At 38.1% G+C, this 26635-nt stretch overlaps 1 protein-coding gene across 2 annotated transcripts in view; it reads right to left on the reverse strand.

Annotated features, from left to right (window-relative positions):
• Window positions 1–26635, reverse strand: part of LOC124789370 (structural maintenance of chromosomes protein 1A) — a 168005-nt gene that overhangs the window by 46572 nt on the left and 94798 nt on the right. For both annotated transcript variants that reach the window (XM_047256697.1, XM_047256696.1), the window contains exons 12-17: window positions 24427–24549; window positions 19062–19193; window positions 18882–18947; window positions 18591–18748; window positions 17177–17274; window positions 10525–10706 (exon numbers count right to left, since the gene is read on the reverse strand). In XM_047256697.1, the coding sequence (XP_047112653.1) occupies window positions 10525–10706; window positions 17177–17274; window positions 18591–18748; window positions 18882–18947; window positions 19062–19193; window positions 24427–24549 (759 nt within the window). The remainder of the gene's footprint in view (window positions 1–10524; window positions 10707–17176; window positions 17275–18590; window positions 18749–18881; window positions 18948–19061; window positions 19194–24426; window positions 24550–26635) is intronic.

The raw sequence follows: 26635 nt of genomic DNA on the forward strand, positions 1-26635 counted from the left end.
AGTTCCTTTTCCTCCCTGTATTTTACCCCTGCTACTTCCAGAATTTCAAAGAGAGTACTCCAGTCAACACTGTCAAAAGCTTTCTCCAAGTCTACAAACGCTATGAATAGGTTTTCTTTTCCTTAACCTATCTGCTAAGGCAAGTTGTAGTACTCCGGCATCCAAATTAATATTTCCCAAGACTGGCTTCTACCAGTTTTTCTATTTTTCCATTCTTCTCGTTTATGACACCGTATCTCCTGAACTATGACAGGTAGATCAGTGGTTCTTATCCCCACAGCAATTGTTACCTGACAGTAAGGGACATGTGTACCTTGTTTTGTTGAAATGGGTTCAGTGGTTTAGGAGAAGCTGTGGAACATACAGACATCCATTTTTATGATATGTGTGGATGCAGGTACACTGTTTAATTTGATACTGGTAATCGTAATGCCTAAACAAATTCTACATCACATTTTTACAACTAATGACATTCTATAATGGAGAAAGGTCAACAAAATATTTTTGGTTTACTGTTTCCTAGGCATGAAGTAATCATACAACATTTTCTTTTCCCAAGATTTCTCAGAAAGGTTTCCATCTCCTTTTCTTTCACTCTTTCATCTACTTTCATGATTTGTGCGTCCTTGAGTATACCCTGGGCCAATTTTGCTCCCTTTAAATCACTTGCTTTCTTAAGTTTAATGGAAGTATGAGAGCAGGAGCTGGTGTTGTTCACCCCCCACCTCCTCTCTTTCAAAGCAGCTATCTCATGCTCAATAGATTTTACATGTTATTCACCTTTTTAATCTCCTCTTCCACGTGCATGTAGTTTTGCTCCTCTTTTCGATTTTCTTCTAATTCAAGTCTTATTTTCTTTTCACATTCTTCCTTCCAAGCAGTATGATTTGCATGTGCTTGCCATTCACACCTAATAACTGTGAATCAATGGCCATGGAGAGAAAATAGAGGTACTGTCCCAAAGCATCATCACAGTCAAAACACGGTTTAAAAATCTTTCGGCCATCGCTGCCTAGTCTTCTCCTAATCTGTGTTTCAAAATGGGATATCTTCTTTCCATGTCCAGATTTCCATTTACTAGCTTTGAAACATTTGGATACTTTAACTCTACAGACGAGGAGTCCCTTCTGCTGCTGCTGCTGCTGCCGCCAGTAGTTGTCAATACCTTTGTTATATAATAAGTAATCTTTCCGGACATCAAACGGCACCTTTAACATGTCACTGTAGCTTCTGTTCTTTGCTCTTTCTTTGGAGTCTAAAAACCTAAAACTCAGTCGTGTACTTGATAAGCACATTTTTCCATCACGTGTTTGCACACTGCGATGTACTGTTTTTAAGCACTATTTAGAAATCGTTTTTAAGCGTTATTTAGAAACCACTACTTTTAACGTTCTTCCTGTTCACTAGGTTCTTCAGTTCTTGCTTGCTAACGGTTAGTTGTTCCAGAGGGAGCAGATTATACAATGTAAAGTGTTCATCATAAAAACTTAAAAAACAAAATCAATTTCTCTCAAAGCACAAAAATTGCTTAAAATACAAGCCAAAATGGTTTGAAGTATGTTTTTTATTTTGCATGCAACTTGAGAATCAAAGGTGTCAGGCTTTGAAAAAGTTATCCTGGTTCTGCAGATGAAATTATGAAACGAAGTTCTGCATTTATTGAAGTGTTTTTTTCCCACAACGACACTGTAGGATTTTGACTGAACAGCAGGAGAATTACTTTTTAGAAGTATATGTTTAAGAAAGTAATACTTAATACCACCTCACTGCTCCAAAATCCTGTTGGCTTGATGTCCTGAACTAAGCTGCTTTGTCATCACATGCATCGAAAACTTGAGCAAAATAATAATAAATATTGACCAGATATTTGGATGCTTCTTCACCTGCACACTCCTAAGCCTTTAAATAGGCATTACACACTGTATGAATGCAAATTCCAATGTTTACACGTTGTCTTCCATGGGACTCCTGGATATCACTGTTTAAAAGCCTAATTAAAGATGTAACATTCTGCTATCTGCTTTGTCAATAAAGGAAGTTCTTAGGTGACACTGTTATGCAACAACTACTCTCTGACCAAAATGCAATGGTCATTTGCAATTCTTAAACACCAGCAGTTTCATAAAAACCCAAAGTGTAATAAAATGAAAGAGCTCCTTCTAACATGTGTGTCCGGAAATATGGTGTCAGTAATTAGGTATTGGATTCTCTTAAATGAAAGAGAAAAGTGTTCCGAAACACTATTCGGGAACATTATCTTAAAAATGATATAAAAATCATTATGAACCCATAGAGTAATTGGAAATCACTGATTTCATTGTCCAAATCAATTCAGTTGTGGCGAAACTATCCTTCGTACTTAACATCCTTATTGTTGGCACACATACTGAGCTTGAAAGTTGTGCCTGATCTGAAAGTTCTAAATATGACTGATATCGTCTTCCTTTACTTTCAAAGTTAGACTCATGTTTTGTTACAAGTGAACCATTAAAAACTGCCTGAAAACCTTTTGTCTTAAAATTAACAAGGTAAGAACAGATACTAAAAAATAGTTTGCTTTTGCTAACATTTGCCCCTCCCATGCTGGGCCTTTACTTTTCAAACTATCTGTCTTTTCAAGCCTGTCTCTACAGAATTTGCATTTTCCCTTCTCAAAAAGCTTATTTCAAATACTGAATAGAGTATCAAATGTGATGTTTCACTGGTTCTTTACTGTGATATCAGGCAGCAAAGTAAAGTGTGATCAGGAGCTAAGACACTTCCTATTATTCAGTCCTTCACCTTACTATTTCATCTACATCTATGTCATACTCCGCCAGCCACCTAATGGTGTCTGGTAGATGGCATTTCTGGTATCACTAACTGATACACCACCTACCCTGTTCCACTCGCGAATCACGCGTGAGAAGAATGAGTGTATAATTGGTTATAATTTTTCAAATTTCCTCTTTGTGGTCATTACCTGAGATGTATGTGGGAGGAATTAATATGTTGACCGACTCTTCCTGGAAAATGCTCTCTCAAAATTTTAACAGTAAAACTCTCCATGATGCAAAACGACTCTTTTGTAACGACTGCTAACTGCATTCTGTTAATGCCCTCATGCCAACTAAACAACCCCGTGACAAAAACATGCTGCTCTTCGTTGAATCTACTCTCTCTCTCTCTCTCTCTCTCTCTCTCTCTCTCTCTCTCTCTCTCTCTTTTATCAGGCCTACCTTGTCATTTCAGCACACTTGCCCACCTCTTCCAACTGAATTTCATATCTCTAAGTGCTGCAGTTACTGCTGGAAGTAATAGTACAAACCTAATATCCAATTCTCAAAATAAATACGATACTTCTGATAATAAATGTATCGTACACTGTACTCTTGTGTACAATGAGTAGGGACCAGAATAAATTGCATTTTGTGATAAATATGAAACAAATGCGAATTCTGCCTCAAAATGCGAAAACGATAAATTATTTAATAGATGCTCTTTCATAGTGAATTGTATCCAGATGATCTAGTTATCAGATGATCTATTTATCAGAGATAGTCTGCAACAGCTTCATTTTCTGCAAACAATATTGAAAATTTAACCAGTTGTTGGCATCGTACATCATCTGACAAAGCCCAATTTAGTGAGACAATGAGCGCAAAAACCTACTTGCAAAATAAAGTGTATAAAATAGGAATGCTCCAACGTGTGAGTGTAACCAGTGATCCGGTGCCATGTGAGTTGTGGGTGGCTGAATGGTCTGTTTAACATGCATGCTGCATAATGCAACATAGTACTCAGCCATGGGACCTAGCATTTTAGTTGCCTAAAGTTCAATAGATGGTATATTGTGGTCACTTAATGTAGCAAATAAGGTGGTGGATATTTTGAACTGTAGTTACATCGAATACCACCAGAGGTCAGGCCTGAACTACATTGTTAACAATGCTCTACTAATTTCAATAAGCAATTGCATGGTAGCCGCCCCTGAATGCTTTGTGTTGTGCGTTGCTTGTTGTTTTCTTTTTTATTATGGAGTATGTGATGTTACTAATCCTGGTCCAGCATGGATTTCATTTATGACCCTTACAACACCAGAAGAGATCAGCGATCCCTCTGACAATGTGTCAGTTTTGCTGTAGGCTGCTGCCCAGCAGATTGGAGGCAGGATTTCCTTCCCCTGTGGTGGTCAATGTTCTAGGTTGTTTACGCTTGCAGCCATCTGTGACTGTAGCCTACAGTGCCTACCTTCTGCGCTATAGCTGTTGGAAAACAAAATTGTACTATTTTTAGACTGTGCTGAAACTCTTCCTCTAAGGTTAAATAGAGTTGCCGTACATTCGGTTCTACTTCTACACAACATGCCTTGTCACTTCTATCCACAATGTTGTCAAGCATGGGTCGCACGGATATGAATGCCCATGAAAGGTCGAAATTAGTAGTCTACGGATTCTTTAATCTTCAAATTGTGTGGGAAAAGACAAATAATGTCCAGAAACACCTTGTATCAGAGGGGCATTCAGTTAAATTGCAGGAAAATGCTGCTGCTTTTCAACAGAACAATAATTTTTGAAAGCTTAAATACTGCCAAACAAAGAAAACAAAGGCCATTACGGAAGAAAAAGATGTTTAAGTTTTTGCAAAAGCAAATATTCCAATCAGCACTTTTTTAACAGTCAATTTCAAAGAACTAATAATTTGTTTGTCTCCATCCATGTAGCATGACAACCCTTTAAATTTGTGGGTCTACAATTACACTGATAAGGACTAAGTCCACAAATGATCTGTCTTATTTATCAGATTCCAATTGAGGGAATACATAAAAAGTTTTCTCTTGCCCTTGTGATATCATACACATTGTCACAGCTGCTCTTCCTCTGTGGCTCGCACCATATCTCCATGGCAGGGCCCGACTAAAAGGCACTGCGAACGCAGTACGACATTTATCATTGTCCTGGCTTGTAGATAAGCTGCATCCACCCGTTCCATGACACATACACATAAATAAAACATACAAACAATAGATTATTTAATTCACTATGAAAATAAACTTTTATAGTGGCGATCATCATTTATTGGTTCAAGAAAAGCTTGTGCAACATACCACTTCACCAAAGAGAGATGTTACACTAGATACCACTGAGTAATTAGAACTTAACAAAAATAGGAGCGGTCATGATAGGGGAATGTTTGTCTCTAACAACAGTTAAGTTTATACATGTTACAAAAAAGGTGACTAAAGGTGGGAAAGATGACTGGTTCTTCACCCTGCATCATCATGTATTGGGTCTGCAAACACACATTTTCTTAGAAATTGAGGAAAGAAACTGTTATAACTATCATTTATGTACCCATAATGCAAATGCTGTTCAATGGAAGTGCCACTGGCATAGCGGCCAAGACACCTGGCTCGGGAGCGGAGAACCTGTGTTCAATTCTCAAATGCATTCTGCATTTCTTAGTTGGATTTTTTCCCGTATTGGAAATATTTTGGAAATATCTTTGATGTGCAGCAACATGTACACTGCATATTTTCATATTACGAAAGTATAAATTCGAATTCCAACAAACGCAGCAATTTACTTTCCAAAGCATTGAAATCGAGATTGCGGTGTGCTTTTGTAGGCCAGTCATAGCTCATATCACGTGATCTCGCCAGTCAATGACACCGGATATTCAGAGCATAGGACATGTGATGTAGTTAGCCAATAGGAACATCACTGTCAAGTAGTGCAAACACACAAATAGAGAAAGTTAATGGTTTAAATTAATATACATAGTGTTATAAGAAAAGAAAAGCTTTCACATATAATTTTTGTGCGTGTTACATTTTAAGATAGATCACACAAATGTGCCAGTAAAAGTTTTAACAACGACATAAATGTGATCTTCTGGGCTCGAAATTCTTCTAAATGGTCGTCCTCAAAGAGTTGATTTTTAAATGAGAGTCAAACGCTCTGCGATTTAGGAAATTCATTGTACATTCTCGCATCTAGTACATCTTGTGTAAATGGAAATTTACTTTGAAAGTAATACTTTTCAAACAACCATTTGCAATATTTTCCGCAACCCGTTAGAAATAGGTTCATTTCAGAGTTGCCAGAGAGCCCCTGATAAGAGGTGTCATCCCACTTGCGCAGCTACAATGACACAGGAAGCCCGTATGTTCCAACATGTAAAACATTAGAAGACCTTACATTATGTCATAAAAGAAACAAGACATTGGACTTTCGTGCACCATACTAAAATGCATAATTTGGTTTTAAGTTTATATGTCCAGATTTGGATGTAAATTTTCTTTGCGTACAACTACTGTATTATCTCATGTTTGGTTCTTTATTGTGGCATAATGTCATACGTGCTAGAAGGTGAAAACATGCACTTGAAATGCAGGAAACAGTTGAAACTAGCCAATAGTGTGGAACTAAACACTTTGTTCCAAATAAATTGACTACTTCAGCGGAAAAGATTAATAAAACCCATATTTCTTTAGTAAACCAACAAACCATTGTTCTGCAATGTGATTAATGCTTGACTGTCAGAAAGACAAAAATAAAATAAAATCTGAAACTAATAGCATATTTTAGTCTTCCGTAATCACGTGAATGTGTTTTAATTAACTTGATATCTCCCAGCCACAAAAATCCGATTTGTTTTCATTTGATGTGAGAGCTATAGAAGAAGATCACTAAACGCAGACATGGGTCACATGGAGACTACCCACATAACAAGTAAATGATACTACTTTGGCACAAATGGTCATTTTTATAACACAACAGAATATAATTCACGAAGCACCAATATAAAATACCTATTAGGTCTACTACAAGCAAAACGCTTTATTTTATGAAATAGTTCCATATTTCATTTATATGCTCCAATTCTCAAGCATGAGATCGAAAAATAGTAGTATGAAGTTTTTACATGAATTCTGAATCGTCATATTCTTCCATAATTTGTATGATGTTCCCGTTTCTTCTCCTTCCTCGTTCTAACAATCAATCTTGTCATCACTAATTCTGTAATTATTCCTGCCATTGTCAAAACTTATTCTCATGTTAACATCACTAACCCTGCCACAATCACCGGCTTAGTTATCCCACATTTACTCTCTGGTCAGGTGCTATTACATCTTCATACAATGCGTTTTGCTACTCCCAGAATAGAACTTAAGCGGCTGCTAGTCTGAGACTGTACAACTGACCCTTACTGGTGTAGTGGTCAGGCCAAAAATTTTCTGTTGAAATTTCATTTTCTTGGATACACTGAGCAGATAATATGTAATCTTTCTTACCTGTCATTCCTGTTAGTCGTTTATTTCCACCCTGGTAGTCTGAATCTATGGATTTTGCTGGTAATTGTAACAATGTTGATCATTGAAAAACCCAGTCAACCACATAAACAGCGACTGGCATTCACTCGTTCGGCTTTATTCTGATCAGCTCGTATAGCCCCATTCCCTTTTGTCTGCAGGAGTTTATTTCTAGATGTGATGGGGATTCCCCTGGCAGAGACATCACGTACGTTATGCACGCATTCAAAAATCAATTTATGATTCATTCAGAAATCAACTTGGAATGTGTTCAAAAATGTTCAACAACCAACAGCGATGTGTTTCAAAATTATATGAATAAACGGTAGACCATATGCGCTGGATGCTAGGCGCTTCGTGAAACAAGGTTTTTCTTAAAGAACACAAATTATCCCCCCGCACCAAATTGCCACCAGGGGCAGATATCCTGGTTTGCTCCCTGCCCCAGATTCGGGCCTGTTGCGCATATGTGAATCTGGCAGCTCGGGTGCACCAGTAGAATTTTTCCGGGTAGCATTTGGTTGCTTGCTGCTACTGCTTATACAGCTTGTAGCCAGAAGCGGGAGAAGGTACTACTCATATGACTTATCTGCGCATGCACATGAGCTTGCTCAAATGAATCTACTGTAAACAGCTGTGATGTCACACTCATCAGAGAGTTTATTGTTGTGAAGCATTACATAGTCTTCCGAAAGCCTTTGACACATTTTGCTGTTGGCAAATGCTTGTATGAGTACTGTGTGTTGTTGTTGTTGTTTTTTTTTGTTGTTGTTGTATATGCCACATTTCCTTTACAACTTAAGTTTTATTTTCTTTTTTTTTCTCTTTAATTAAGTCGGGTGATGCTGAGGGAATTAGATTAGGAAATGAGACACTTAAAGTAGTAAAGGAGTTTTGCTATTTGGGGAGCAAAATAACTGATGATGGTCGAAGTAGAGAGGATATAAAATGTAGACTGGCAATGGCAAGGAAAGCGTTTCTGAAGAAGAGAAATTTGTTAACATCGAGTATAGATTTAAGTGTCAGGAAGTCCTTTCTGAAAGTATTTGTATGGAGTGTAGCCCTGTATGGAAATGAAACATGGACGATAAATAGTTTGGACAAGAAGAGAATAGAAGCTTTCGAAATGTGGTGCTACAGAAGAATGCTGAAGATTAGATGGGTAGATCACATAACTAATGAGGAAGTATTGAATAGGATTGGGGAGAAGAGAAGTTTGTGGCACAATTTGACCAGAAGAAGGGATCGGTTGGTAGGACATTTTCTGAGGCATCAAGGGATCACCAATTTAGTATTGGAGTGCAGCGTGGAGGGTAAAAATCGTAGAGGGAGACCAAGAGATGAATACACTAAGCAGGTTCAGAAGGATGTAGGTTGCAGTAGGTACTGGGAGATGAAAAAGCTTGCACAGGATAGAGTAGCATGGAGAGCTGCATCAAACCAGTCTCAGGACTGAAGACCACAACAACAACAACAACAACAACAACAACAACATGTTTTATTGCTGCAGTATTATTCTGCAGCAGCGAGATACTATAATATCCTTAGAGTATCTGTTCTTACCAGTCAAAATTACAAAAATTTTGCTGAAAACCAAGACAATGAAATATTCCTGGAATTCGAAACAATTCCTAGGTTTTTTTCCGGATTTCCCGATTGTCCCAGGTCGTATACACCCTGTAACTACCTATTGATTTCATCAATTTTGTGTCGATTATGGCTCAGGAACTGTAGGGGTGCTTTAATCAAAAATGGGAGGAAGGGGGAGAGGAGGTAGGGGAGGGGGATGTTGACAGAAATATCTTTTAGTCTCTTCCATTTTAGGTTGTACACAAGCTACCTGCCAAGTATGAACAGACAGTTGGCTACATCTGAGGCCTTCCCCTTGTCACTACATAAAAATTTAAATTCCCTGGAAGAAAAGCTGTAATAATTGACTAAACAGCCAACACAGCACTCTAGCTTTGACGATTAGTATGTAATATGTTCAATTCATTGCGTTTATATAAAATATTTTGTAATATTTATATGTTATATTTGAGTGTATTACTTACTGAATAGTCATATCTAAAATAATTCTAAATCTTTTAAGCCACTGTATGTTTCCTCCAATCTTGCCAAAATTAATATTTAGCATGCATATTTCTAGAAGAAAGTACTTTGCATGAATCCTGTGATTTCATCACTCTCTGACAGTCATTTGAAATGTGGGGAAGCAATGCCATGCCACTAAGAACAATGCAGACACAAATGCATATTGTGCACTTATAACACTATTAACAGTTACTGTGTGAAGGTGTCACTGCAAAGGCTGGAAATGAGGCTGGTCTTTTATGAACAGTGGACAGCCTCACACCTTTATGTTTCACAAAATCTAATTTTTTATAATGTAATTGTCACCTATATGATGCTGACGTCACATTCAAATAAATCAGAAAATGAAAGATTCAGCCAAAAGTAAAGAATAACAAAGTGGTCTCCTTGCCCTGGAAGTAGCACTATTACCATTCACTTGTGTCTAAAGGAATTGATGGGCATCATCATCCAATTACCTCGAACAATTGGGAGGATTTTAAGATTCAAATAAGGTGGCATTTGATTTTTAACTCCAATGCCTTCCCTTACTCAGCTTGTGAAAGCAATATTATAGAAACTATTCAGGCAAGTATGATCATCTTCAGATTTCAAGAAAAGGGGGTGGGGGGTGAGAAATAAAATGGAATCTCTCCACAAGTCAGGAAACTGTAGCACTACTCAGATAAAATTAAACTGGATGAGAAAGGTTGCTTTAGATTTCCCTGTGAGATACTGCAGTGTGCTGTAATGAACTTATCATGGCGAAATATTGATTCACAATCCACATGTAATGTTAATTCAGTTTCTACATGCAAAAGGGTAAACTGTAATTTTTGATGAAGCCTTATTACCAAACACTCATCAAGCTCTTGAGAACTCCAGAAAGCTAGATGATGCTACTATGAGCACGGTCATATCATTAGTAAAATTTTGCAATGTTATTTTTATCATGTCCCTTCATTTTGTCTGCAGCTTCAATTTCAAATTGCAGCAGTAACTATGTACCTCCCAACCTTTCTCTGAAATTTATCAGTCATAAGAAGGTAAGCAAACAATACAGTACAAAAAGCATGTTTCTAACCTGCTTTTAGTGCAGATTTAGATTTCACTTATCAGTTTCCAGATAAGAATTTCAAAAATGTGAAAAATATTACCTTGCCAATTTCTTCTTCCATGTTATCCACCTCAGCTTTTTTAGACATGCGTTCTGATTTCAAACTATCCAGTGACCGCATATCACGTTCAATATCAGCCATCTGTTTCTGCTCTGCCTGTTTTGCTGTTTCTAAATCATCTTCATCATCTTGAACAGCCCTTTCCCAACGAAGTACATTATCTGAGGGGAAAAAAACGGATTACAAAGCACTATTAGAATAAAGCTGAAAATCGACCACGGTAGTCATGAAATGACCCCCCCCCCCCCTTTCTCTCTGTGCATGTGTAATTTGGATGCATGTAATTAATTGGATAAGTAACAGTTATGCAAAAATAAACACTGTGGCACACAATAATCTATCATTTAATTATGTAACTCACATTTCATTTAGACAGGGAGAGTCAGGAGGAAAGGAAAATGCTTTGAGGTGTGATAGTATTAGTGATTCTGAACAAAAACCTTCGGATGGATGTATGCCCTATTCTGAATGGTTTCCGAGATAGAATACATTTAATATCACTTTTGTATGTTTTTCTTGAATAACTCAAAAACCACACCATCCAGCGAAACGTGTCGCAGTACAAAATTAAACTACATTACATTTCCTGCAAATATGGTCCTATTCATTCTTTTCTCTAAAATTAATGGTTTGTGCGAAGGGGGGGGTGAGAATGCTGAAAAACTCACTCTACATGCATGCACTGTAGCTTACATAGTTTTTGTAGGCCAACTCGGGTAGTATATTATGGTAGCAAGTTGAGACGAACTGTTTGATACGGGACACTTTGGTCTATCAAGTCGGGAAACTATCTCGGAGAGGGGGGGGGGATGGTCCTTTTGAAGAATGCCACACAAGCTGGATGTGCTGCATCAGTTGTGCAACAATGCTGGTATCAGTGGTCATGTGAACAGGGGCAAAACTACAGGGTCATCAGTCCCTTTTTCTTCATGCAAACAAGTCTCAAGGTAAAACAATTCCAAAAAGGAGTTGGTGAAAGTAAAAGGGTGTAAAACTAATGGGGAACCACACCGACAGAGAAAACGAAAGAAGCGAACCAAAAGGGGAAAACGTACACTAAAATGAAAAGCAGAGGAAGTATTAAAATTATAGTACACTAAAAGGAAACATAGTGGAAGTATTAAAGTCATAAAGCAGACGGCCTGGGCTTGCTGATCACACGAATCAAAACGGATGAGCCAGCCGCTCTGTAACACACTAAAATCTCCGGCCTAAAAGACAAGGTGAGATGAACACACATAGGGAAAAGACAAACACCAAGGTAAACAAAACGCAAAGAAAAGAGTGACAAAGAGGTAAAAGGGAGGAAGGGTGGAGGCCTGAGAGAGAAGGCCAGATGCCCCTCCCTAGATTGTATGATGAACCCCCCCCCCCCCCCTCATGAATAAAACTTAAAAACTAAATCAGCCATTGAGGCACTGTTGCCCAACACCGTAGATAGAGTGCTGGGAAGGTTAAAAATCCGCCGCAGAGTGGCTAAAATTGAGCACTCTAACAAGTTGTGGATGACAGTCATATGACAGCTACAGTAACAATGAGGTGAGTCCTTGCAACAGAGGAGGTGATTCTGTGTTACCCAAGTACGGCCAATGGCAGAGCAGGCAAAAGACAACAGAGTCCCTGTGAATGGCTCACATGGATGACCACCACACGTTCATTGTCTCCTTGATAACACGGAGTTTATCTGGTGTACTGAGGCTGCGCCGTTCAGTATCCCAGATCACGAAACTTTACGGTGGAAGACCAATTGGAGATCAGTCTCCGGCAGACCAATTGCCAGAGTTGGTTTACCAGTAGCCTGTTTGACCAGGCTGTCAGCAAGTTCATTGCCTGGTATCCCGGCACATGCTAGGGTCCAAATGGTCACTGAATGTCCACTGTGGCTGAGAGCATAGACAGACACCTGGATAGTCATTATCAAAGGATGTTGAGGGAAGCACTGGGTGAGAGCCTGTAGGCTGCTTAAGGAGTCACTACAGATGACAAAGAACTCACAGGCGCAGGAGCAGATATGCTCAAAAGCGCGATAGATGGCTACCAATTCTGCAGTGAAAACACTGCAGCCACCTGGTAAGGAGACTGTTCAGTGTGTCCAATGTAAACATAAGGGAAGGCAACAAGGCCATCGACCACTGATCCATCGGTGTGCACTATTTTGGAGCCCTGAAACTCATCAAGAAGAGAGAAAAATTGCCGGCAGAGGGCGTCAGGTGGAATTGGGCCTTGCGATAGGTCCAGACAAAGCTGTGGGCCGAAGCATGGACCTTGGAGGTGTATGAAAGTGTACCCACAAGGAAAGTGGTAAAGGGAAAGCGTTGAGTTCAGTAAGAACTGACCATACACAGATGGAAGCAGATACCCAGTTCTGGACAATTGTTGTGGGAGATGGGTCATCCTGTTAGGAAAAAGGAGATGGTAATTTGGATGACGGGGCGAACTATGAATGTGGGCGGTATAATTTGCAAGTACTAGTTGCTGCCGGAGCCACAATGAAGGAATGCCAGTTTCCACAAGGAGGATGTTCACAGGGCTTGTTCGGAAATCTCCCGTTGCGAGCTGAACTCCACAGTGTTGGATAGGTTCCAGCAGCTGCAGTGCGGAGGGCAATGTTGAACCATACACCAGGCTCCCATACTCAATATCAGACTGTACAAGGGCTTTGTACAGCTACAGCAGCATAAGACGACCAGCCCCTCCCAGTTGGTGTGGCTCAGGCATCAAACAACATTAAGAAGCTGCCAGCACTTATCCTTCAGATGATGAAGATGGGGAAGCCAAGTTAATTGGGTGTCAAAAACAAGTCCCAAAAACTGGTAAGTCTCCACTACTTCAAGTAGCTGGTCATCGAGGTAAAGTTATGGGCGGGGGCAGACAGTATGATGATGACAAAAGCGCATGGCGTGAACATTCTCACACTCAAAGGCAAGGTTCTGGATGTCCACACAGCACAGATGACTGTAAGGATTGTTGGATTTTAAGGGCAGCAGTGGCAGATTGTACAGCTACAACAGCACAGATAGGAGAGCTTGTGGGTCCAGTCATATCCAGAAAGACTGTTTCAAACTGGTTTTTAGCTGCGGGTCTACAGGCATGCACACTTCTAGCCCGTCTTCCACTCAAGCCCCAGCATCAATGTGCATTACTCGATTCGTGCCATCAGATTATCACTTGCAAGATAAAATGGTGTTCCGTGGTATTCAGCGATTGAAGCAGATTCTGCCAGCATGCAAGTGATGGTCATTTGTGCTTACAATGTAGACATGGTGAGCACTGTCTCGTAGAGAGCATTCATTCAAGACAAACTGGCCCCACCCCAGACATTATGGTCAACGGTAAGATAAGCTAGATCTCTTGTTCACCTTTGGTATTTCTGGAGGGGACACTAGCCAGCACTTGCTATGTGCAGAATGTAATCAGACCTAATCTTTTGCTGTTTTTGCAACAGTAAGGTGATATGTTGTTCCAAGAGGATAATGCTTGCCCACACAGTCTGTGAAACTCAACGTGTTCTGCAAGATGTGCAGCAACTTCCCTGGTCAGCACAATATCCGGGCTTGTCTCCAATCGAGCACCTGTGGGATATGATGGGATGAGAAGGGACTCTCGCAACTCATCGACCAACAACTCTTACAGAACTACATGAACAGGTTGAGTTTGTGTGGAATAATATATCCCAGGACACTATTCGCCATCTGTACGATTGACTGGCTGGCAGATTCAGTGTATGCATTGCCACTTGTGGAGGCTACACAAAAAAGTAGTATGGGCGTTTCAGCATGGGTCGATATATGGTACCTCTGAATCATTCGTGCTATTGATCTGTAAATGTAGTCATTTCATGTATTCCACATGCACTGTTGTAACAATAAATCTTGAGTGAATTCGAAACTTCTAAAAGAGTCTACTAATTTTTTTTCTGGCAGTTTATCAACACATCTCTTTCATCAGATGTTGTAGCTTATCAATCCATCTGGGGAAAATTATTTGATTTTAATGTGCAATGGAAATGAAACTGGTGGAAAGATTTTAGTCAATAATTTCAAAATAATTGTAAACATTTTGGTGTTTATTTTCATAAGATTAAGTACAAATGACTTAGTATTCACATTTAAGAAAGTGATAACTTATGTAAAGCTGAAGTTCAGCTGCTCATTTACATTTAAACTGCACTTGACAGCTTACGGTGACTTTAAATACTTGTGGAAATCCAAACACAGGGGGAGATTTGAAGTAGCCTATATTAAGCAAAATGTTGAACCATACACCAGGCTCCCATACTCAATATCAGACTGTACATTTTTTGAATCCACAGTCACATAGTGCTTGAAGTAATGTGCCATTGACCTCAGGGGGTTCACAATGTGTGAACTTGGTAAAATGACACCTAAAAGGCCAGAGCTGATCATTACATTACTTCATATTTTGGTTTCTGTACAACAATCTTTCTGATTTAACTATACTACCTACTTTACATTATATTTTCTTTCACTATCCCTATCTATTGTCCTGGAGCCATGAGGTACTAGGAGACACTTTAGTAACAATGGAGGGATAGCTTTTCTTTCACGTGTTCTTCACTGATTGCAAGTACCAATAGACTGTCAAGCTTACTAGTCTTGAGAGTGGTAGGTGGTACTCAGAAGAATGAATGGAAACATATTCTGCACAACACAAACACATTATCCATAGACTGATAATATTGTTATTCTCATGCAGATATTATCATGATTTTTTCTTAGTACATATCATATAGCGAGATGACTGTACGACGAACTTATACAAAATACATATTTGTACAAAGCCAGAGGGAAGGTACTTATACAACACAAACCCTTATTATGTAACCTGAATAGTTATTCATCAAAAATTAAAACATGAAAAACAGAAAATTGTTACAAAGTCAAACAACAGAAAATCCAGGATGGAATAATGACAAAATTATGGAGAGCAAAGATTGCTACTCACCACAAGAGGAGATATTGAGTTACAGACAGGCACAACAAAAAGACAGGAACACATTTAAGCTTTCAGCTGAAAGGTCTTCTTCTAGAGTAGCAGTTATGTGAGATGTAGTAAGGGACTGGAGAGAGAAGGCATAGGAGAAACAAATTTCCCTTAACTTATTTCTCCCTCATCTGCCACAGACCCGCTGTCTGGTCATGGAGAAGCACTCCCCTATTGACACAGACAGTACCACACAGGACTCCACTCTCCAGCAGTACTGTGCATGGTTAACACAGATGTATTCGGTATACTTTGGCAAAATTAAGCCCCTTTTACACGAATAAGTGTCTTTTTTCAATAGACTATTAATGGCAACTCTCCACAGTAGTCCTGCTGATATATTTATTATACAATGTAATGAGACTTGCTTGGTAGGTGTGGTCATTTGTGTTTACAAGTCAGTGCCAAAACTGTGAATGTTCTGAAAATACTCAAGAGCAAAAGTGAGGTTGTGAGGGATCATTAGCCTTATAGAAAGTCAAAATGTAATAAAAGCAATAAGGAGCTAGCTGTTATACAAGAAATTCAAACTGGATGTTCTTGACAAAGCTCGTACAATAAGTTCTCCACACTGCTAAGAGATGCAAGGACGTTAAAAGCATCATGTAAAATTTCAAACCAACAATGTATATTTGCTTGGGAAAATATATACATACAAATGCATCAAATAATTTTTAAAAGGCTGTCAGAGTATGGTTTTACATTTTCCTCTGTCCTCATCTATATTTACATCCACACTCTACAAACAAATGTGAAATGCATGGCAAAAAGTGCTTCCCATTGTATCAAATATTACGATTTCTGTTGTTCCATTCACTCTTGAACAAGGGAATAATGACTGTCTAAATGCCTCTAAGTATACAGTAATAAATCTGATTTTGTCCTTGCGGTCACTACAGGTTGGTTAAAAGGGGTACAGTATATTCCTCACTTGTCTTCATAACAATTAAAATTACTTCTTTCTTTCAACAGTACTGACTTTACTGTTGAAACGATTTGCATTAATAACAGATTTAGTCTATTTATGCTCCATGTAGCTTTTTTCCCTTTTTCCATACACTGTAAAATCTACATACTATTTCTGTTTTTAGTTTTGAGGGCACACACACACAAACACAAACACTCTCTTAGAAAAAATATCAAGTTCTCATGAAACTTTTGCAATGTGTCATGGAAGCAAAGTAAACAGTAAAAATAAATATTACAAAGAGACAAAAGCACAGCATCCTCTACTATAACATGAGTGAGGTAAGAACTGATTAACTTCTGATGTTACCAGATGCTGATGCTTTCCCCAGTTTCTGTGTGAGTTCAATCCTCAGTATACTCAGAATATTAGAACTCCACACTCAATCACTGACATCACTTATCCACTTGTGACATGGCTGGTGGCAGATTTGCATGCCTCACACTACATGCACCCACTATGAATAGTCAATTTAGATGGAAAAGTCACTCATGTGAAACAGGCCTCACTGCTAATTACGTATCAATAAACCAGCACACATAGTTACCTCACCACTAAATTGTGTATACATTTCTTTTTATGTAAATAATCAAATAATAAAATATCAATAGCTCCATGTATGAAATTATTTCTGTATCTGTGTCAATTTTTCCAACTTACTTCTGGTGTCTCGAGTTTTTTCAAATTCTAACTGGTTGAGTATGCGGTTCTTTTGATTTTCAAATTCCATTCTTTTCTTCATTCTCTCCTGCTGTGTTCTGTAACAGAAGTCAAACAATGTGAATTACATGGAACTGATACAGTGTTTGTAGAAGAGTTATTGATTAGCAATATTGGCCAAATTTCTCCTCTTACATTAGCCAGAAAAATTAATTAAATGTGTATTTAAAGCAAAACACATGTATTTTATATACACACTTTTTAAAATGGCTCTGAGCACTACGGGACTTAACATCTATGGTCATCAGTCCCCTAGAACTTAGAACTACTTAAACCTAACCAACCTAAGGACAGCACACAACACCCAGCACTTTTTAAACTTTAAGTATGATACAATTATAAAGCAAACTGTTCTTAACAAATTGACCACCTCTGCAACTCTATACTTTATCTGTAAACATGTGCTTCCACATGAACATGAAGATGCATTATTTCTTAGAACATAAAGGCATGGTAAAAACGTTTCTAAAGATCTTGAGGTTCTGTATTGCTGAGTCTGAAGTTAAATGTCAACAGGAGTTCACCAAATAGCTTCAAAAACTGTGGGTCTGACAACAATACTGATGGTTGAATAAAATCTTTTCAGTTTCCAACTGACGCAGCTTGAAATCAGAGAACACGATATTCAGCACACCACTGTAAAAGAATTCAAGGACGAATACTGATTGTTTTAAATTATCTTTACATGTGACATCCTTCCATTCCCAAACCCACACCTATACTTAGGGGTAAAATTTCATCATCATTCTCACCTGTTAGTCTAACAACCAAGAAAACTAAGGATTCATTTTTGTTGTTTTCAGCTACCTGTGTGTCTCCCAGTACTTACTCTCAAACTCGTTTCTAGAAGTTTTAGGAATGTCTTAACACATACTCCTGTCCAAATAGTAAATATGAACATGAGGAGTCCTGGGTGGAATATAAATAATGAATAAAGTGAACAACTAACTGTATAGTTCAGCCATAGAGCCCCTAACAGGCATGCTTCAAGTACACAGTGAGTTGTTACCTTTATCCTTTCCATTATTTGCCTAAATAAATAGTAATTTCCACACACACACACACACACACACACACACACACACACACACACAGAGAGAGAGAGAGAGAGAGAGAGAGAGAGAGAGAGAGAGAGAGAGAGAGAGAGAGAGAAATTTACATGTGTACATCCATTTTATATGTGCTGATGATCTTATATCACTAACGACTGAATTCTTACCTATTTCCTTAGTGAAACGCAAATTAATAATACAAAAAAATTCCAAAAATGAAAAATAATCAGCTAATGTAACATAGAAAAGAAGTGATTCATGAGTGGTTTCAACGTCACCCACGAGCTACTAGGTGACATTACCTGAGTTCTCGTTCTTCATATTGCCTAATGTTTGCTACTCCTATCTGGGAACAAAAACTAGCAAATACAATGTCTTCAACATTGTTCATATTTTCTTTAATTTCTTGAATTTGCTGGTCACGATTACGCATTGTTCTTTCAATTTCTGCAATAGTTGGCTGCAAAAAAACATGTATTTGAGAACCATAATATATATTTACAGATATTTCAAAATGTCACACATTGAGGTAAGGTAGAACAACATTAAGTGATGTTCTATATTATAAGAATGCCATGAACTCTAATACTTACTCCAAAATTCTCAGATTTGGTTTTCAGGCTAGCAAGTTCTACTTCTAATTGCTTGATTTGTTTCATCTGAAAAACCAAAAGCAGACCAATGCTAAGTGATGTTTATATTTCTACTTACAAAATACTGACAACTTACAAAGCATACAGTTGCCATGACAGTACATGCACTTAATAACTTACCGTATTCTCACGGTCAGTTTTTGAGTATTTCAACCGTGTTTCAAGGCCCCGAATTTGTGAATCTACTGTATTAAGTTCAGATTCTTTGCGAGACTTCTTCATAGAGTCTCTGAGCTCTTCAGTTAATTTTTCCTAAGGAAAAAAAAATAAATAAAATACACTCTGTTTAGGACTGAAATATTCTTCCTCACCTCAACATCATGCTTGTGCATGCGAAATAATGTTTATCAGCAAGTATTTATGCACAATGGTTTTCTTATGATTTTAAGTTAGGAATGAACACGTATCAATGTATGGCGCAGGATTTTTGTGACTACCTTCCAAAGCAACACTTAATCACAAGTTTAATAAAATCAGAGAAGAGAAAAACTCTTTAACACAAAAGAGGATTGGGTCAACTGAAAAGTCTACCTTGGAATACAGATGATGACTGAAGAGAAATCTCACTACATTTATCAATAAATTGTGTGTACTTTTAGAATTTAACAGGATGCAGTTTATATGATGCTGAATGGGGAACTAGATCTTAGTCAAATATTCTGCAAGTTGAATTCTGTGAGAAAATGGAATAAAATTTCAATTCCGCTCACCACATAGAAGAGGTGTTGAGATGCAGACAGGTACAATGAAAAAAAAAGTGCTTTTGGACAAAAAGCTCCTCCTCCTGAAATAGAAAATACATACACATTCACACTAGCCCAACTCACCCACATATGGCCACTGTCTCCATGCACCAGGGCCCAACTGTGGGTTGCAACTGCGTCTGATGTGACCCCTAATCTGCTGGCGTGAGTGGTAGGGTAAGGAGAAGCCATCGGGTGAGGAAGGGGAGGGATGGCAGGTTAGAGGTGGAGGAACATGCAGTGCTGTCTTTGGGCATTTGAGAAAAATGATGGGGACAGGACAGGGCTCCTAGAAACAGTGTTGAATGGCTGTCTAAGGACGGCAGATTTTCTATTGTTTCAAATTTCGATTCTGAATAAGGTAACTTGCTTTTTTCAGGTTTGGTGCCATAGTCTCTTGAAATTTCCATTCCTACTGAGATGGTTTATTTTCATAGATCAGTATTTGTTTGAACCACTATTTGCCAATTTCAGTTATAATAGGATTTTCATGGGCAGGGGCAAATACATACCAAGGTTCCAGCTTTTGGAGCCTGCGGTTCCTTCTCCTGGTAGCAGGATTGAAGTGGAGATATTAAAGTTTGAAAGGTAGGAGACGAGATACTGGCAGAAGTAAAGATGTGAGGACCGGGCGTGAGTCGTGCTTCGGTAGCTCAGATGGTAGAGCACTTGCCCGCGAAAGGCTAAGGTCCCGAGTTCGAGTCTCGGTCGAGCACACAGTTTTAATCTGCCAGGAAGTTTCATATCAGCACACACTCCGCTGCAGAGTGAAAATCTCATTCTGGAAACCTGAGAATTACAATTATTAACACCTTAGATAAGAAACACCACATAGTAAATGTTGTGGGGAAGGAAAACCAAATACTGCATTTTATTGGGAGAAGATTTAGAAGCTGCAACAGATCTCTTAAAGAGACTACATACACTACGCATCTGTCGTCTTCTGGAACAGTGCTGCACGGTATGGGATCCATACCAGAGGACCTATTATCGTGAAATGGGGGAGAGTGTAACAGATGTGGTACCTAAGTTGGGTTTCCAATCAATCAAATGAAGATTTTCTCATTGTGGTGAGATATTTTCACAAAATTTCAGTCACCAACATTATTCTCTGAATGCGAAAATATTTTGATGACACTGACCTGAAATGATCATCATAATGAAGCAAGAGAAATTAAAGCTTACTTGGAAAGAGTTAAGTGTTCATTTTCCCTGCACACTATTTGAGGATTGGATGGTAGAGAAATAGTCTGAAAGTGGTTCAATAAAAGGTCTGCCACACATTAAAGTGTGAGTTGCAGATTAGACATGTAGATATAGAAGTAAAAATTATGACCAAAGTCCCAGGAGATACCTTACAGTCTAAAATCTGGTTTTTGAAATCTGTCTCACCATTATACACTATCTGATCAAAAGCATCTGGACACCTATTAGTGAGCATTAATATGGAGTGTGTTCACCCTCTGCCTTTATGTTGTCTTGAACTCTGCTGCGAACACTTTCAGTGATTGTCTGAATGTCTGTGGAGGACATTCTTCCTCAAGAGCTGAAACCAGAGAAAATAATGATGGTGGACACAGGTGTCTGGAGCAAAGTTAACATTCTAACTCATCCTAAAGGTTCACTGGGTTAAAGTTGGGACACTGCGCAGCCCAGTCAATTTCAGGGTGTTACTGCCCACTAATCATTGCCTCCCAGATACTGTTTTATGAGAGGGTGTACTGTCAAGCTGAAGCAGACAATCACTGCCTCTTAATTGTTCCTGTATTGTTCACAGTACTGCAAAATGTGTTTGTATCATTCTGATTGTAACATTTTCTCATGAGTAACAGGGAGACCACACCTTAATCATGAAACAACCCTATACTGTAACATCACCATTTCTGTACTCACTGTTAGCACTACACATGATGGCAGACAACGTTCTTCAGGCATTCGCCAAACCTTCTGTCTGAGTGCCACAGGGTATAGCGTAATTTATCATTTGTTTCTAGTCATCCACTGGCGAGAAGTTTTGCTCTTCACACCACCTCCTGTCACTTAGGACTGACTACAGAAATATGTGGCTTAAGAGAAGCCATTTGACCACTGTACCCCTCTCTTTTTAACTCCCTACAAACAGTTATTGAGGTGGCAGGTCTAATGGTAGCAATTTGCACCTCATGAATGATACCTTCCACTGGTTGCTTGTGATATTTTTACACTCAGCCTCTGCATTGTACAACAGTACTTATCTGTCAGTACACGATATCTGACGGGTCTTGATTTCACTGTGGTTGTTCCACCCAATTTCTGAGTTAAGTTTATGGCTAATCTCATTTCTGCTCCTTCTCAGTACTTTCATTTTTCTTCAGTCTTGCTTACATTATCAAACACAACATTAGGATTGCCTCTTTGGTGTCTTTACCTTTCCTAAAGTCAAACTAATCATCATCTACCAGATCCTCAATTCCTTTTTCTAGTCTTCTGTATATTATTCTTGTCAGCAACTTTGATGCACGAGCTGTTAAACTGACTATGCAATAGGTGAGTAACAATTCATTATTTTCATAATACTCTCATTCTTTTCCAGGAAGGCTTTTCTTGCTGTTGCCGGTGTTCATTTTATATCCTCTCTATCTCGAGCATCATCAGTTATTTTGCTGCCTAAATAAGAAAACTTGATGACTACATTTAGTGTCTCATTTCCTAATCTATTTCCATTAGCATCACCTGATTTAATTCACTTGCCGACATTCATCTTATAACCTCTTTTCAAGACACTATTCATCCATTCAGTTGGTCTTGCAAGTATACTGACATCTCTGACAGAATTCTCATATTCAAGCAAGCTTTCACAGATTTGCATTTCTCATCTAGTTAATCACGCTCTACCAGTTTGCACTTCTGTCAATCTCATTTTTTGGACATCTGCATTTCATTTTGTTGTTTGTTTTTATATTTTCGCCTTCCTCCAATTAGATTCAGTATCTCATATGTTATACAATGATTTCTATTGGGCCCTTTTTTTGCCTGGTCCTTAACTGCCTTTACTATATCATATCTCAAAACTATTCCTTACCTATTTCACACAGTAATTACCTAACACTCTCTTTGAAACTCAATACTTTTTGATTCACTAAACTCATCCAGGTCTCACCATCAGGATCAGGGTCCACATCTGCCCCTGCAAATGTTTTGCAGTTTAAACTCTGGTTTTGAAATCTTTGTCATGCCATTATGAAAATACCATTGTGAAATCCGTATGAAACCTTCTAGGGTCTCCAGGTATCTTCTTCACTATTTTTTGACTGGGTATTAACAATGATTAAATTTTGCTCAGTGTAAAATTCTATAAGGTAGCCACCCCTTATATCTCTCCCCCCCCCCCCCCCCCCCCCCCCCGCCCCCCGTTCACATTCTCCTATTATTCTTCCATCTTTTCCTATTACTGAAATCTAGTACTCCATCACAAATAAATTTTCATTTCCCTTAACTATTTGGATAAGTTCTGTTTAAACTCAGCAATCATTCTTTCAACCTCTTCCTTATCTGCAGAGCTAGTAGGCATACAAATTTGCACTACTGTGGTGGGTGTTGGCTTTGTGTCTTTCTTGACAGTGCTAGTAATAGTTACGGACCTAAAAAAATTCAAAAATACGAAATTACCTAATAGACACTATTTCATAGCGAACTGTATACAAATCAATTATTTGATCAGAAATACTTTGAAATAGCTTTATTTTCTGTATACAAATATAGAACTATTAGTGGCACTGTCAATCATCTAGCAAAGTCCAATTTGGAAAGATAACATGTGTATGAACGTGTCTGCAAATAAAAAGTCACAATCACAACACTGATTAGTACACTCAATGCACTGGTGCCACACCAATTGTGGGCTGTTGAACTGTCTACATAGGATAACAAGCCACATAAAGCAACAAAGCACTCAGCTGTGGGAACTAGCATCTTCAAACAAAGAAATGTCTATATTTGTCTGGTTGTTAAAGTTCAAAAATTGATATAATGTGGACACTCTCAGTATGGCAGTTTTAGGTGGCGAGTGTTTTGAATTGTAGTCACATCAAATATCGCTAGAGGTCGACCCTGAAGTACCTTGCTTATAACTGACAATTTCACCACGCAACTGCAGGTCATCCATTACCAAATGCTTCATGTTGTATGTTGTTTTCTTTTCTTATTTTGAAATGACTGAAAAGACTAATCCTGGTCTATTATGGATTTCGATTATGACCCTCACAATACCACGGACTGGCAATCCCTGTGACACTATGTCAGTTCTGCTTTTGTAGAAACACAGAAAAATGATGTAGGCTTCTGAACTGTGAGGGGGATTCACATCAAAATTTGTCAATCATAGTAAGTGTGATGAAAGTCGCATACAAGATTATTATGGATGATGAGGTTTGGTTGTTGCCTTTAATTTCTAAATGAGGAACAGTACTGTGGACGGACAAATGAAGAATAAGAAATAAGACTTTTAAAATAAGGACTGAAAATAATGTTGAGGGTAATGTTAAATATTTCCATATGAACAAAGGGCAGTTTTCCCATGACACATTTATCTTTCTAAAAATTAAATTTATGCCACTGTTCCATGCCATATCATTACCCAAGTAAATTGCCTGTCACTGACATTACGTTGCAGTATGAAATAATACACAGCTCAACAAAATCAAACAATGGAAAATCCTGGATAATATTGACAATTCATCAAAAATTGGTATCGAATACCTTACCTTAAGAGCTTTCAGCTGAGACATGTGCTTTTCATCCCAGCGTTTTGCTTTTCGTGCGAGATCCAGACTACCTCCAGAGATAATCCCGGACTTCTGGTAAAAGGTTCCATCCAGTGCTACAGCCTGCAAAGGAGCACATTGTAACAAGAGAACTAAATAGTAAAATAAGCTTTTATGCAGCTTAAACATTTAACGTGCTTATCAAACAATGGAAAATCCCCGATGGACTGTAACGATATTATGAAAAGAATAGTTGCTACTCACTATACAGTACTGATGCTGGGTTGCAGATAGGCACCACGAAAAGACTGTCACAAAATAAACTTTTTACCAGCAACGCAGTTGGGAGGGGAAAACACACACACACACACACACACACACACACACACACACACACACACACACACACACACACACAGAACCTTGTTGGCTGAAAGCTTATTTTGTGACAGTCTCTTTGTTGTGCCTATCTGCGACTCAGCATCTCTAGCATGCTTATCAGTAACTTATACAATATAGGTGACAACAATTATTTTCTATTCCAGAAAGGAATCACTTGAGAAAACTATAAGGTTTACATCAGCTTAGTAAGAGATTACATCACATGACAGTTCTGTGACTGACTATTAACAAACAGAAAATTATTTTTTCCTATTCTTAAATTGTATTTACTTTTAGTAACAAGAAAAGAATAAGAGATACTGAAACAAAAGTACACTGTATGGCCTTTTTTTAACTCAATACTTTAAAAAGTCATTTTTAAGATTAAGTGTGATGATAATATTCCATAATCAGCCTGAAACATCTGAGTGTTTCAATGAATTCTTCATAAATGTAGTTGAGACAGATGTTAATGTAGCAAGTTACCCAACCAAAGTGAGTCTCTTTGGACTTGACCAGAGAATCAAGTGCCTAATGGATGTTGGAAATGCGTATTATCATTAAAAAAAAAAAAAAAAAAAAAAAAAAAAAAAAAAAAAAAAAAAAAAAAAAAAAAAAAAAATGCTCGAGATGGGAAAGGATAGTGAAAATATTAACTGCTGCAGCGTAATAAAGTGTCACTTCCCCTAATTTCACCTTCAAACAGGGATACTTCCCAAATGTATGAGATGTATTTGAAAAGCTGAGGCTGTTTGCTTATATTTAAATGCTGGCGGCTCAGAACTTAAGTGGCTCAAAATGTAGTGTCATCTACTGACTGTTTATGAAGCCAAATATGTAAGTAGTTGTTTCGCTTTAGTAGTCACTTGAGTACATGTGAAAGCCAACAACAATGGCTTCAATAAGAATTGCTCCCACCAATCACAAAGTACATGTTACAATTTTATTTTTATGTTAAAAGGATCTACAACTGCTCAAATTGTTTATGGTCCTACAGTAATGAGTGAAAATAATGATGAATTCAAGACTGTTATTGTCAACTAGTTCAATTCCTAAGCAAAGAGTTCAAAGAATTTAGTAAGTAGTTACAAAAAGCACTTGGAAGTGAATGGGATTATCTGGGACAGTGAACTAGATTTATAGGAAACTAAAACCACCAATAAAACCATCATAACAATTTTTTAATGACCAAATAGTCCTTACTTTTTGAATATGTCTCATATCAAGTATACAGAAGTGAGACCCCCTGTGCAATAAAAGTAGAGAAAGAACACATGGGAAACTACTGCTCTATTTCTTCCCTCTAAGCTGGAAGTTGAGTCATATTTCAATATTTACATCTCTGTAGACATAAGTTTTTCTATGGCACACTCATCATCCTAGTGATTAAATTAAACTTTTTAAGTTATTGGTTTCTGTCATCACACTGCAATATGATATAATAAACAAGGACTCCAAACTCTAAAATGAATTTCATAACAGTATTAGATTGTTGACAACCAACCAGATTTGATTTCAAGAAAGAAATAGCATCATGGTGGGATTCTGGTATATCTTGTACCCACAGCCACACATCGTACAGTGGTTTACCCACTGTATATTAAGATTCATACGGTCCTAACGAAAGAAGGTCTTCTCATTTTGCACTACAGGCTACTTCTCACTATTTCTTCATCCAGTTGCTTCAGAAGACTAAGTTCTCAATATCACTGTTATGTTCCAAGTAACACTGGCCAAATCTATTCTGGAAGTTGAAACTGACTTTCTTTTCAGTGCAGTGTCACCAATTTTCACTACTTTGACAGTTTCATTTCTGTTGTGGAGAGGT

This window comes from Schistocerca piceifrons, chromosome 3 (assembly GCF_021461385.2).
Source record: "Schistocerca piceifrons isolate TAMUIC-IGC-003096 chromosome 3, iqSchPice1.1, whole genome shotgun sequence".
NCBI lineage: Eukaryota > Metazoa > Arthropoda > Insecta > Orthoptera > Acrididae > Schistocerca > Schistocerca piceifrons.